The following is a 15,010-nucleotide window of genomic DNA, read 5'->3' on the forward strand; positions in this document are numbered from 1 at the left end:
GTGATTTATCAGGAGCATAAAATAATACAAGGATAACTTACATTAATGAATAAGTGAGAATTGTTATGCAAGGCTGTACCAATCCAAAATGCAAACCTACATTTCAAAATGTCTAATTGGAATTCCAATAGACCCACTGAATAGGTCTAGAACCCAAAGTGTGTAGTGTAATGTAGCTTTTCTACTTCAATTTTACTTTTCTATTGTCACCAGATTAATATATGAATACAAGATAACCGGTATATGTAAAACAAGTCTGAGACACAATTAAGTTACAATAACGGCTTTATTCTTGATACATCGATATACTCCCTCTCTCTCTCTCTCATACACACACACAAACACATAAATACACACACAGCGAGAATAAAGTGGCGGAGGCGGGACTGCTGACAGCGCGAGCACAGGCTGTCTATCACTGCAAGCGAGAGCAAAGCGCAAGGATGCGCCGCGAGAGGTGGTCACCGGTGGAGACAGAAACACCAGTGTGCGAAGGACTGTCCAGCATCACATGCAAGACATTTTCAACTAATCTCATTTTAGTAAACTGAGCCTTTCAGCTTGGACAAAAGTCTGTCAAGTCACTCCTTTGTTAGAATACGCGCAACGCCCGAACGGAAGGCGCGCACTGTTAAACCGATTCTTATATGTAGTCGCTGGAGTCTTGCCGTTTCTTCCAAGGAATAAACGAGTATTTAAACCTCCGAACCAGGCGACCCCATCAGTAAACATAACAGTTCGCGTCTGGACTATGCCAGGCTAAGAGTGAGAGCAATGGAATTGGTGTGCGAGACGCCGTAGCCATCCCACTCACTTCCACTGAGCCCGTGGAGTCGCTGGTAACTGTTTTACGGGGTTTAACGAGCTCTCGAGATGTTGTAAAAGTCAGTCCCTTTCCTGGACGGTGGGACAGCAAGCGCAGAAGGTTGAGAGAGCGAGGGAAAGGCGCGGAACCGAGGATTATGGCTCTCGCAACGTTTTCCCTCTGTCTGCTAACGCTCAGTTGGATGAACTTCCCGCCGGCGCACGGGAACAACCGCCACGCCGTATACTGGAACAGCTCGAACATACAGTAAGTGACTGATAGTCCGATTCTGCAGTAGTCTATTCCTTCTCTATTTCAGTATCTTTTCCGGGACTGCGGGATGCGATGGTTTGTGGGCAGCTACGTAGTGAAGTATGGTTGTACTGGAATGTGAAATAGCCTATAATGCATAATTCAATATACCATGTTGTAGATACATTGTTAATTTATTGAACCACATGATCAGGACACATGGCTAATGCATAGGTGGGCAAGCGTTTACTTGGCCTCTTTAACAATGGAACTCCATTCGAGATGGCACTGATTGTGATTGACGCTAAACTTTTATTCTGGTTTGTAATAATCAGATAGAGGAAAAAATATCGATTCAGTCAAGCGATGCAACGCGCTTTCCCGGTGGCTAGCAGCTCCCTGAGGTGAAGGATGAATGTTTAATAGTCAGAACCCACTCTACACATCTATCTCACTTCGTCATGAGTCATCTCTCTCTCTCTCCAACCCATCGCACTCCTCGGCTACTGTATCTCTCCATCATGTTCTCTGGACTCCCAGGTACATATAACAGGTCCTTAGTTGTCCACTCGGTTTGTCATTTTTTGTCATATTTATACGGTGCACAGACCGGACCATATATATATATATATATATATATATATATATATATATATATATATATATATATATATATGATACAGCGAGCTCATCCTCTATATCCTGAGATCAAATCTGATTCGTACTTTAATTGTTTTAGACTCTTCTTTCTACGAATCTTTCATGTTCGTCTCTCGCTTCCTCTATCCTCTCGACTGTCCGTTCGTATTTACATTCCCTACTCCGGTTTCCTTTCAATTCCTCTCTTCCCCATGGCTCTCTCTTTCGGTCTTTGTCCTCTTCCTCTCGGACCTCTCTCGCCGCCGATCACACACACACACACACACACACACACACACACACACACACCTCTGTAGGAATAATAACTAAGGAGCCTCTGCATCAAATCCTTTTGGCAATAAGCACGAGTCCTGTCATCTTAACTTCACATGAGCGATTGAGTTGGAGTTTTTTCTCTTTCCTCTTTTGCCTTGTATGGATGGAAAGGACAGTCCTGAGAGAATAAGGTGGCATGCAGCAAGGAGCGCGCACTAGATCGTGAGCAGTTTGGGCAGCGGCGGCAATTAAGCGTGTCAGTGTGAATCTGAGCCACGGAGACGCTCATTAACGGCGAGAACCTCATTAGCATGGCGTGAGCGTCTTCAGAAGTGCGGCGCGCCACTGGCAGGTTCCGAGCGTGTCACCTCGCATTGTTAGTATTATCTATCACCGTTAATAATTCCGTCCGCGTGTATGCGTTTGTGTGTTTTATCCGGCATGACTGGCGCGGCGTGAGCGAGCTGCGTGAGTTCCGCAGGAAGAAACTCATCTATCATAAAATATAGACACACACACACACAGACACACACACACACGCACACACACACACACACACACACACACAAACATACACACACGGCACTGTAGCACAGCATATGCACAACACTAAAACACCCACCCACACAAATAAGTCATACAGTCACATCTACTGTACATATCCAGCCACCCTGTGTGGTGCCACATATGTTAACGATGTAATAAAAACAAACATGTGAGAGCATGTGTGTGTAAGAGACCGCGAGAGAAAGAGAGGGAGAGAGAGAAAGCGAGGGAGCACTGTGATGAACGACGGAGGTGTGAATGTGTGAGCATGGGCAATGCAGCTGTCGGGCTGGCAGAGGTATATGTTTGTATACGGATGGCTGTGGGCTTGCTTGCTTGCTTGCTTGCTTGTGTATTCTGTGTATTGGCTGTAGTCTGTCTTTCGATTTCTGGCTCCAGCTCCGGTGCAAAGTAATGCAAGAGCTGCTGACCCACTTAGCAGGTGGCAGACAAAAGCCTGGGGAGGTATCCCCCCCTTGTGGAATGCAGATTTGGGATCTCGGACCTGTGCCACCCCCACCCACCTGACTGCTCTTGGCCACACACACACACACACACACACACACACACACACACACACACACATACTCCCCCCATTCCCTCAATCTGGCTCCAGTCCCCACCACCGCCACTGCCACCGCCGGGCTATCTAACTGGACCGAGACGGTAAGTGCAGGACCCTGTGTCCAGCCTGGAAGCTGCGCTTCGCTGGGGCATGACGGGGGGGCCAGACGCTCCCAACTGGCCAGGGTCCGGTCCTGGACCACCCCTGCGGTTGGCTGGAGCTCGCTCTCGGCCTGCACTAGAGTGGAGAGAGATGGAGTAGGGTGGAGAGGAGATGGAGAGGAGGATGCAGCACACACACACACACACACACACACACACACACACCACCCAGATGGCTGCAGGGAAACCTCCAGCTGTGAGCTGTGGAGATGAGAGGAGAGGAGAGAGGGGAGAGAGAATAAGAGAGAGAGAGATGGATTGAGAGAGGGGGAGAAAGAGAGGGGGAGAGAGAGAGAGAGGGAGAGAAAGAGAGAGAGAGAGAGAGTGAGAGAGTGAAAGAGAGGGAGAGAAAGAGAGAGAGAGAGAGAGCTGGGGAGGCTGCTCAGCACCGCGGCCTCCACAGACGGAGCTCTCGCTCTGGGCTGCCGTGTGCATGTGCGTGGGTCTGCAGGAGTAGGAGGATGAAAGCACCCAACAGATGACGGCACTATGGGGTGGTGCTGATGGAGAGGGGTGGGGAGGGTTGTTTGTGTGTGTGTGTGTGTTGGGGTGGGTGGGTGGGGTGGGGGTGCGGTGCAGCCTAATTTAACTCCCCCCAATGGAAAACCGAAATTTATTCCAGACTGTTGGTTTACAAGGTGTTATTCTTTTCCCCAATGCCTTGCATTGCAGTCTGTAGAGATATTATTTGTATTTTTTGAAAGATAATAGAAAATGGTATAAAATAGCAGGGAAATCTGCTTAGCCTAGATACCGTATGCATGGAGAGCAGGCTGAGAAATGCATGCTGGGTACACAGACAGTATCTGATAGTGCCCAGACTCCTGAGGACAGCCATGGACACAGACTTGCTAAAGAGAAGTGCGCCAAGCCACGATGCAGTACAGATACTTCATCTAATGCCAGGCTGAGTCAACAGAGTATATACAATACAGTCCCTCACACCTGTATACATATGCACATAACCACACACACACACACACACACACACCTGTATACATATGCACATAAACACACACACACACACACATACACACACACACACACACACACACACACACACACACACACACACACACACACACCTGTATACATATGCACATAACCCCACACACACACACCTGTATACATATGCACATAAACACACACACACACACACCTGTATACATATATACATATGCACATAACCACACACACACACACACACACACACACACACACACACACACACACACACACACACACACACACCTGTATACATATGCACATAACCCCACACACACACACCTGTATACATATGCACATAAACACACACACACACACAAATGATCTTACACACCCACAAGCACACACACACATATCACAAACACACGCGCACACACACAGGCCATTCATTTCCTGACTATATTAGGCTCTCAGCCAGATAAATGAATTAGAGGTGCAGCATCTTGAGGGAAGCCGGGCAGGTTGGCGACGCGTCCCCCTTACATCACTTCCTGCTGTGGCACGTGGCAGCATGAGCAGCCCCGCACCAGGTGCATGTCACCACCGGCCACCCTAATTGGTCAAAGTGTCAGCACCAAATGGGAGCAGTGTACTACGCAGTATCCATCCCCACCCCAGAATGTTCCAAAACTGCCTCACCTCAGAGAAGGCATTTGGCATCGGGCATGTGTACAGATAGACCCCAGGTGGTGCTCAAGCACCTACCCCTTTGCCCTCTAGCTTGATAAGTGCCTTTTGCAGGATATTTATTTTTTATTCTATTTCTAATTATAGAATTATCTACACACACACAGACACACAAACACACACACACACGCACACGTGACCATGCCTGAGAACTGCGTTTGAGTTGTTATTCGGCGAGACCGCCCCCCCCCCCACCCCCCCGTCCTCACATGTCCAGTGCAGTGCCAGTACAGCTGCAGTAAACACACACATGTCGAGCCCCCTGCAGCGCCGCATCCATGTCCCACTGACCTGCCTTTATTGGTGACGGCCAGGAAACGGCATCACGCCAGGAAACGACATCACGCCAGTAAACGGCATTGTTTTGTCACTATTGGGAAATTAAAAACCACCATTACAACATCTCCTTTGATGTCTACAATGTACCAAGTAGTCTAAGTCAATAATAAAACTGTATTATTAAGCATAACAGCAAGCACTGGCTGTGGGTCAGGTGTTAGTGAAAACTAGGAAAGCATCAGCTTGATCCAAATTTTCATCTGTGGGTCACTACCGTATTAAGGCATAAGGCATATTAGGCTGTAGCTTGTAGGCCTACATGAAACATTGTTTTGTAATAATGGTCAGTGAGAGGGATGCCCATTTTTTATCTTGGACACCTGCCTCTCCAAATGGTCTGTGCACGGCCCTGGATGACATACTAGTCCACATAATGAGAGGAAAAGGGTCGCCAGAGGTGAAAGGTCATCAGGTCCATCATTCTTTTATGACCAGTTACAGTACAGCATGTGGCCATCTACTGTGACCCTTTTAGTGCCTTAACGAGTTGCAATGACCATTAGCACTGCAGTATCAGTGGAGGAGAAAGAGCGAACGAGCAAACGAAGGAGAGATGGAAAAGACAAAAAACAAAACAAAGAAAGAAATAACGAAAGAAGGAAAGAAGAGATGGACAACAAAAAGAAGAAATAGACAAAAAAGAAATAACATTCGGCAGAGATTGGCACAGTGTGTGTGTGTGTGTGTGTGTGTGTGTGTGTGTGTGTGTGTGTGTACGTGTGTGTGTGTGTATGTGTGTGTGTGTGTGTGTGTGTGTGTATGTGTGTGTGTGTACGTGTGTGTACGTGTGTGTGTGTGTGTGTGTGATTCCAATGGCTAAACCTGAGCTGGGTGAGTGTGATGGACTGTCAGGCCTTAAAATGAACACTGAAAAAAAGGAGGAGGGGAAATCATAATGAAAAAAGAGGAAAGCTCTTATTTCTGGTGCACAATCTCGTGTGCTACAAAACAAATTATCACCTTGACAAATGGCTTCCCTGAGAGACAGAGGCGCTCTGCAGGGTGATCAATGTTCAAGCTCACTGCTGCACTGCCGGAGTCTTTCCCGGTAGCTTGTTAAAGCCCTCGGCTAGAAGTCTGTGTTTGTGTGTGTACTTGTGTGTGTGTGTGCATGTGTGTGTGTGTGTGTGTGTGTGTGTGTGTGTGTGTGTGTAAGTTTGTGTGGGTGGGTGAAGGTTCCCTCGGAGCTGTAAAGAATTGGACAGGAGCGAAAAACAACTAAGTTAATCCATTTTTAGGATGTCATCTAAATGCTTTATCGCAGCAGAGAGCAGTCATGGTCGCAATGGTCGCTCACAGCCTCTACAGCTTCTCAAAACTGTTGATTTTTTTGGAAGACTTAAACTTTGCTGGCCTTACCTTCTGATACCACACTACCACAAAAGCAATAGCGGTTGGAAAGATGGCTAGTGGTGCCATCCAATTATCCAACAAACAATGAAGTAGGTGGGTGAACTCCTACGGCATCTAAGCCTGGTGGATTTATTAAGAACTGCTAGCATCACTTACGGTGTCTGTAAGCTATATTTTACCAGAAAAGAACTTCAAAAACAGATGCCTGAGGCGTAAGCACATACTATGGGCTTTATGCTTGGTCTTGCAGAGCCTGGTCACTTTTCAAAAGTTGAAATATCGTGTAGCACACCAACGCGAGCGGCGAGATTGTGCAGTCTGCCACCGGCAACAAAGGTAATGACAAATGGACCTGTGAAATTGACTTTCAACACGAGGCATGAATGTGTTGCAGCCAGAGGTTCGGAGCGAAATGCACTGTTTCCTTTCACACATCCTCACTGAATATGTGAAGTAATCCTTAAGCCAGCTGGGGCAGTAAAAAGTATTGTATTTCAATAGAGAGTTCACCCTGTCTGAGATTAAGGTTGTCTCACAAGACATCTGGCGGTTGATAGTAATAGTTTCTTTGTGCAGCTGTTGGTATGAAAAGGGCCCTTTGTGTGGCATTGAGATCTATTTAGTATAGTTGTCTTGTCGACAACAAAGACTTTTTTAGAACAGTTATGGTAAACGAGCCGGCTTTACTTTCTGAGAACTAACACAAAAAAAAGATACTGAAAAGATGGGAATTATCCGCCAATTATCCACCTGAAGCAGGTGGGTGGACTCCTATGGTATCTAAGCTTGGTGGATTTATGAAAATGCAAACTCACAGAGTCCTATTATAACCAGAATGCTAATTACTGTCGGGGTATCATTTGTGCCAAAAGTGCTAACAGGCTCAAGCAGCAAAAGTTTGTTCCCAGGGCACTGATAAAAATCGATGTTTTCTCAAGGTATGCAAACACTTCTTGTGAATGACGCTGCAGATAAACATTAAGAGTGTAACTTCCAAGGCCCTGAAAGCTTAGCGTGGCCATTTCGGCATAACTATACAATAAACATCAGGCAGACTGTGCCACTTTATTTGCAGGCCATCTGTGACCAACACCAAAGCTGTCTCGCAAAGACACCAAGAAAAGAGAACAAGCGCGGAGCCCCTGGACAGCAGCGACTCGGGGGCACGTAGCGGACGTGAGCCAGACGTGAGCCAGATCTGGCCCAGACGCGCGCTCCGCAGTCCACCCCTCACCTCTGGAAGGAGGAAGAGGTGTGTTAAGCTGAGACCGGATGGCAGCGATAGCAAAGTGATTTTGGCAGGTCTGTCAGTCAGGCAGGGAATCAGTCAACGCGCTCTCTTCCTCTCATCTAGGCTGCCAGGAGAAAGGGAGAAAGAGAGAAAGAGAGAGAGGGAGAGAGAGAGAGTGAAAGAGAGGGAGAGAAAGAGAGAGAGAGAGAGAAAAAGGAGGAGAGAGATAGAGAGAGATAGAGAGAGAGAGAGAGAAAAGAGGGGGGGGGGGGCAATACCCAGGGGTGGTGACCCATGTTAACGTGGACACACAGCGACACGCGGGCTCATTCATGTGCACCGCTGCACTGCAACCACAACACCAGCACTGCTGCCACCACCACCACCGCCTCCTCCACCTCCTCCGCCTCCTCCGCCGTGCCAGCTAACGCAGCTAAGCTGTGCGGCGCGTTAGCCACCGCTACTACCTCCACCCTAGCAGCAGTGTTAGCGGCGTCTGGCAGCAGCAGCAGCAGCAGCAGCAGCATCAACGCGGAAAGGCCTTGGCAGGATTTGGCCATCCGATTACATGCACAGGCACTCCGCCTGGCTGAGCAGGGGCTAGGCCAGCCCCACCGATTTTGCATACAAATGTGCTCTCGCATTCACTCACTACCCTCGCGCTCAATACACCCTCCTCGTCCTCCTCATCCTCAGAGCGGAGCGGAGCAGCGGACTGCCTCGGTAGAAAATATGACACGCCGTAAACACACTGTTGTTTTCTTTTCCATCAACACAGTTTTTGTTATTCACAGGTTGCTCAGCCACTGTTGCAGACGGAGAAAAAGTAATTTGCTCAGACTAAAGAGGACTCTAACTGGAAAGCCATTACCCTGACAAAACACCTAACACATTTATTTAATAATTATTTTGATGTGATGTTATTTGCTGGTGCAAAGCATGTAATCACGGTTGAGGCTTCAGCAGGTGCACTCCTATGCCGGTTCAGATTGTAATAGAAGAATTGTAATATTATTTTCTAATGGCTTTTTTAACTCGCCAGTGGATTATTGAGCCATGTGTACGGCAGCGCACCACATCGATTATCTGATTTCGGCGCAGAAACACTTATTTGCAGGCATGTCATTTATATAGTACTCAGCGCTTAAATTCAATAATTCATTTGAAGAAATACAGGACAGCAATTATGTGAGACCATTCAGACACATTACATCTTCTAAATCAGCCTGCTGCTCGCAAATGTATATAGTTAGACCCCAGATAAGTACAGTAGTTTATCTTTGTTGACAAAAAACGTGAGGCAAGAACTAGCCTCCCTAGAATAACCTGGAGCTAATATACTGTAGCAGATGCACTTAATAATTTGACTTCAGCCTTCATCTAACCAAGATAACCACAGTGGGAGTCAATACTGAAGCAGTTCAGCGCTGACCGCTTATAAATCAGTTAACTGACATTGACGTGCATGGTTTCATTTTTGGATCGAGTGGGTCGAGGTCCCCCCCCCGGTTCTTGCTCAAACAGCCTAAATGATTGACACCGTTGCTTCCCCCAGTGAAGAGCTCAGTGAAAGACACGCATAACAAAAAAATAATGTTTTTTTTCTGGCTCTGGGTGAGCACCTCGAGCTGTCTTCCTCCAAGACAGTGGTGTGGGGGGGGGGGGGGGGGGGGGGGGGGGGGGGGGCTGTGAGCGCTGCGGTGGGTAGGATGTTAAGGCAGGTAGACTCTCCAGCGGAGACTTCCAGAAAGCTGCAGGTGGAGAACTGGAGGGCTGAGCTGACTGACTGATCAGCTTGCTGGGGTGGGATTGGAGCAGCACAAGCTGATTGGATCAGCACTGAGATGTGTTGTGTGTGTGTGTGTGTGTGTGTGTGTGTGTGTGTGTGTGTGTGTGTGTTTGTGTGTGTGAAGTCTTCAGTCCAGTGTGTGTGTGTGTGTGTGTGTGTGTGTGTATGTGTATGTGAAGTCTTCAGTCCAGCGGTTTTGTGTGTGTGTGTGCGTGTGTGTGTGTGTGTGTGTGTGTGTGTGTGTATGTGTGTGTGTATGTGGGTGTGTGTGTGTGAAGTGAGACTGAAGTGAGAAGTCTTCAGTCCAGCAAGTGTGTGTGTGTGAGAGTGTGTGTGTGCTTAACCCCCCTCCCTCCCCCCTGGATGCATGGAAAGGTGCCTCTGATGTAAACGTGATGGGCAGTCGATAGCGGGCCATATGATAATCAATACAACAAATGCATTTTTTAATTGGATTGGACGGTGTCAGTGAAATGCCAATAGGCGGTGTGGCAGTAGGCAGGTGTGCGGGGGGGAACCCGGGGGAGTGTGGGTGTGTGTGTGTGTGTGTGTGTGTGTGTGTGTGGGAGGGGTGGTGGTTCAGGAGATGGAGGGTTGGGTTGAAAATGCTGTTTTTCTCCATCGAAAAATACTTTATCAGGGGCCTGGCCTCTCAGATCTGCAGGGTGTGATAGGGAAGCGCTGTGTGGTGAACAAACAAGAGAGCGAGAGAGGGAGAGAAAGACAGAGTGAGAGAAAGAGAGAGATAGAGAGAGAAAGAGCGAGGGATAAAATGGAAGTTATTTCAGAGGACATCGGCACATTTTTCAGGAAAACACTGATTTAAAACCACTTTTCCTTTTTTCCTTTTTTATTGTTGTTGCTTCTCCCCCTGTTCTGTTTGACTCTTTAGGAATCCGCAGTGGTTGTGTTGTGAGTCTGGTTCCTCCCAGATGGTGCACAACTCCTCACAGAGCCAGTGAGTCTTGCGTAGCTCCTGCATGGATTACAGCAGTCCTCACTATCCTGTCAACAGCACATAAATGATGGTGTGTCTGAGTGTGTTTGTGTGTATGTGTGTGTGTCTGAGCGTGTTTGTGTGTGAGGAGGGAGGCGTGCCAGCAACATTCATCCTGATTAGATGACACACATGTAGAGAACACGTGCTGATCTCCACGAGCACGGAATCTTCACAGGGCCCACCGCCACTGGCGTTGACTTGGGGAATATTGCCGTCTCCGGTGTAAGTAATTGCGGCAGCTTTAATTTGTGACTCGTCTCTCTCTCTCGGCGTTGATTGGGCAGCGGATTAAATTACTCCTGTCACCGCGGCCCCACGAGTGGGAGCGAACAGGAGAGAGGGCTCTGCGCAGGTGACATCACCCCCTTCGAGAGCGTTTGATTGGCTCCCGCGGGGGCGGTTGTCACTGCGGCGACCTAATCGACAACACTCATCAGGGGCGCTTTGTGTGCGGTTGTCAAGACAACGGCAATCATTTGCGAAAGAGAGCCAAATTTACAGCACACTTGCGCATCCCCCCCCCCCCCCCCCCCCCAATTTCCTTTGTGACCTAGCAAAGCATTGTGGGTACTATGGCTCTTTTTCAAGGGCACTTGACTATGGTGTCAAAGGGGAGTGCTCCTGAGCTGGAGGTCTAGTAAGGGACGAGGCCCATCTCTCTCTCTTCCTCTCTTTCTCTCTCTCTCTCTTTCTCTCTCTTTCTCTCTTCCTCTCTTTCTCTCTCTTTCTCTGTCTTCCTCTCCCTCTCTCTGCTCCTGACGCTGCTGTGAGGACATAGCTCCTCTTCACTGGCCTATCAGAGGCCATTAGCATTCCAGCGGCTCCAAGGTTACGCTGGCTTCGCCGCGCCGCCTCCCAGCACCCCAGTGGAGAAGGGCCAGGATCCAGACAGGTAGAACCAATCTCAGCCCTGCCGATTAGAATGCAAATACTGCCACCAGAGAGAGAGAGGGAGAGAGAGAGAGAGAGAGAGAGAGAGAGAGAGAGAGATGCTCTGACCCCTTTCACTTAGGCCGCATAGTCCCATACCGCTGTGTTTGTCAGAGCGGCAAAACATCCTCTCTCTCTCTTTCTCTTTCTCCCTCCCTCTCTCTCTCCCTCTCTCTCTTTCTTCCTCTCTCTCTCTCTCTCTCTCTTTCTTCCTCCCCCTCTCTCTCTGTCTGTTCCTCTCTCTCTTCCCCCCTCTCTCTCCCTCTCCTTGCCCACCTACTGTTAGAACATCAGGGGACCAGGCGCAACTGTTAGGATGTAAATTCCCAAGAGAGGAGAAGAGTCAGAATGCCTCCCCCCTCTCCCTCCCCTCTCATAACTGCTCTCTGTGTTGTGTTTATCATCAGAGCCCTCGCGCAGCGCACTGCTGACTTTTGAAAGGCCTGCGCTGTTCTTTTCAGTGAATTACAGCCAAAGCAGTTGATCTACCGAGAGGAGAGACACCTCACACACACTCCAGTGGCTTATTTCTCTCACACGTCCCACTCGACGACGAAGAACTACCACATTCCACACCCCTCCTCGACCGTATCCATTCAAGGTGACGTTCTCTCCTCCTCTCCTCCTGGCTTGTCATTCACACGCAACCTTCGGGAGGACGGAGGAGGATGGGGGGTCCGAGTTCAGCCGTTATCTTCGCTCTGATATTCTCGAGTGTTTCGCTTTAATAAAAGAAAGGAACAGGCGCCGCGCCGCAGCACGTCTCCCCTGAGCGCGGTCGGATCGCAACGCCACGGCCCATTCATCAAGACCAAGGCAATTTGGTGTATGGATGTAATAATTAGGTATTCTGTCATAATTGAGAATTTGCCTATTGAAGCTGTAATTATGGTGAGGTCCTAGCCCCTTTGGCGGCCAGCATCTCCGTAATGAGAACATCTGAGCGAAATTGAAATCTCTCTCCAGTGCTCTGCACATTCAATCGGGCAAAAATGTAATTTGACCTCTTTCAGTGGCAATCACAGACACACACACACACACACACTCACACACACACGCGCGCGCTACCCCCTGCACACCCCGCCAACCAACCCAGAAGTTAAATGTGTCCTCTTATAATGTCAGGGAACATTTAAATCAGGGAAACTTCAAGCGAATCCCTTTCCATTATGGAGTCCACAGCAATATCTGGCCGGCTGAGGAAAGTTGGACGTAAGTGGAGTGGACAGGAACGTCACCAGTCCGCTAAATTGTACCAGTGTTTGTGCTCAGCAGGAAGCGAGGTGCTGAAGCATCTTCCCTCTCCTCCCCCGCCGTTCGACCGCGCCAGACAGGTGATGAAAATGAAAATGTATCTATGGCAACATAAAGAGGTCACCGGTGCTGGTGTCTCAGGAGACGAGCGCGACTGTTTTTCTACCCTCCCACCCTCACATGGGAAACAGGTGTGGGAGCCCTCCAGAGAGACCCTGATGACGCTAATTGACCAGTTAATGACCTATGAGAATACAGGCCTTGGCATCAGCTTGTGCGTAAGTGTACCGTACTGCAGAACAAAGCACACAGCCATCCACCTACAGTACAACAAAGAACACACCCGTCCACCAATAGTTCCTATGATATTTGAAAAACAGCAAGAAAAATCAAGATGCCAATGATTTTTCTTTGGGAAAATGGCAAACAGTACATTGACATAGATGAGATTCCTCCTAATATATCCATCATGTTTCGACATTAATTGGGTCAACAACACAATGTCCTCAAGAGCAGATGGCTGTCGATATATATATATATTAATCTTTTTCCAAATGTCCTTTTACTGGGGACTCAGGTGTTGGAACACTCCAGAGACTCTTTGAATACACTAATTGATCAATTAACAGCAGAAATCCTGGGCTGGACTGGAACTTGAGGCGCGTCCCACTCAGGCAGTAAGGCATGGAAATCTCCCCACCCAGCGAGGCGTGTAATTCGCTCTAACAAGCCGGTGATATACAACCAGGAGGTGGTGGAGAGAGGGAAAAAACCCTGACAATCAAATTAACATCCCAATACCCCCCCCCCCCCCTACCAATCCCCCTCAACAACACCCACCCCCCCCACCACCCACTCTCCCTCTCTCTCCCCCGAACAGTGAAAGAGTGATCTTGGAACGAGTGCCTCGCTATATTATGATTAATTCATCAAGCCATTTGAGGATGGGCTGCGTTTTGGATGAAGTGATAAATGCCCCCCCCCACCCCTCCATGTGTCTTGCCGCAGTTTGCCTTCAGCAGCCTGCTGTCAGCTCCTTTTACTGCCCGGCCCACACGCGCTAACATAAAGCAGAGTCAACAGGAAGTGCCCCGACAGGCGCTATAGCAACCGCCTCCTGACAGCCTCGATGCTATAGCCCACATATAGCCACACGTGAGACCGGGACACGTCGTGAGATATAGTGAACTGATAGCTTGCAGGAAAAAAAAAGTGATGCTAGCTGAGCAGTAGCCCAACACCAGCTGTATGTCTTCCTCGCAAATTGTGGATTCATGACACCTCTCTCCCCTGGCAAGGTCTTGTCACACACAGGCACTGAATAAAACCAGCTCGCGAGCACATTTGGTCACGGAATAAATAGAAGCCGAGGAGAGAGGCTGGCGGAGTCCATCTTTAAACAGACCACGGCCCCAGACAGCACGGGAACAAAGCTGCTGCCGGTCTGGCCGCGTCCCCTCTTCGCCACGCCAGCCGGATCCGCGCCAGATCCACGCCAGAGTCGGACCGCATCCAATCGGATCCAGACTCCGGCGCTGCCTGCGTAGCGGGCCACGGACCCGGCTTAGGAGAACAGGACGGGGCTTAGGAAAGAAGGGCCGGATAAGACCATAGCAACAGAGCAGGATTTCCCTCCTCTGCCTGGACAGAAATGAAAATCACCTGCCGTGCGATGTGTGCGGAATGCTACTGAGCTCGGAACATATTTTATTCATTTAGGGCTGATGTCAAGAAATCCATCACCTCAGGCTGCATCCAGGCCTGCATGGCTCACCGAGCAAACACAACAAGTTAACAAATCAGGAGGCAGTTAAGGGAATGGAAATGAATCAGAGTGTTGAAATATAAATGTCATATTAATTATATGTGTGTATTCATTTAGTCTCTCTGTGTGTGTGTGTGTGTGTGTGTGTGTGTGTGTGTGTGTGTGTGTGTGTGTGTGTGTGTGTGTGTGTGTGCAATTAGAGTTGATTTTTAAAATAGCTTATTTTCCTTTTGTTTGCTACAAATGTCGTGCTTGTTGATATTTCAAGAATATTCATGCATGATCTCTACCAGAATTACAGTCTGCAGTAATTGCTAAGCTAAAAGATCTACTCGAATGTGTACGGGTACTTAGGTATTGATGAATTTCATAATGGGACCCTTCATTGATTGCCCCAGCGTGCAATGGCTTTT

The 15,010-nt window shown here is 48.5% G+C and overlaps 1 protein-coding gene across 2 annotated transcripts in view; it reads left to right on the forward strand.

Moving 5' to 3' along the window:
- The first annotated feature begins 416 nt into the window (after nucleotides 1-416).
- The window catches only part of efna3a (ephrin-A3a), an 81,740-nt gene continuing 67,146 nt past the window's right edge, over nucleotides 417-15,010 (forward strand). Inside the window, exon 1 of one of the 2 annotated variants that reach the window (XM_042076698.1) lies at nucleotides 417-1,072. In XM_042076698.1, coding sequence (XP_041932632.1) covers nucleotides 963-1,072 — 110 coding nt within the window. In that variant the 5' untranslated portion in view covers nucleotides 417-962. The remainder of the gene's footprint in view (nucleotides 1,073-15,010) is intronic. The other variant, XM_042076697.1, reaches the window with a different exon arrangement.

The sequence above is a fragment of the Alosa sapidissima genome, chromosome 21, assembly GCF_018492685.1.
Source record: "Alosa sapidissima isolate fAloSap1 chromosome 21, fAloSap1.pri, whole genome shotgun sequence".
In the NCBI taxonomy this organism is placed as follows: domain Eukaryota; kingdom Metazoa; phylum Chordata; class Actinopteri; order Clupeiformes; family Clupeidae; genus Alosa; species Alosa sapidissima.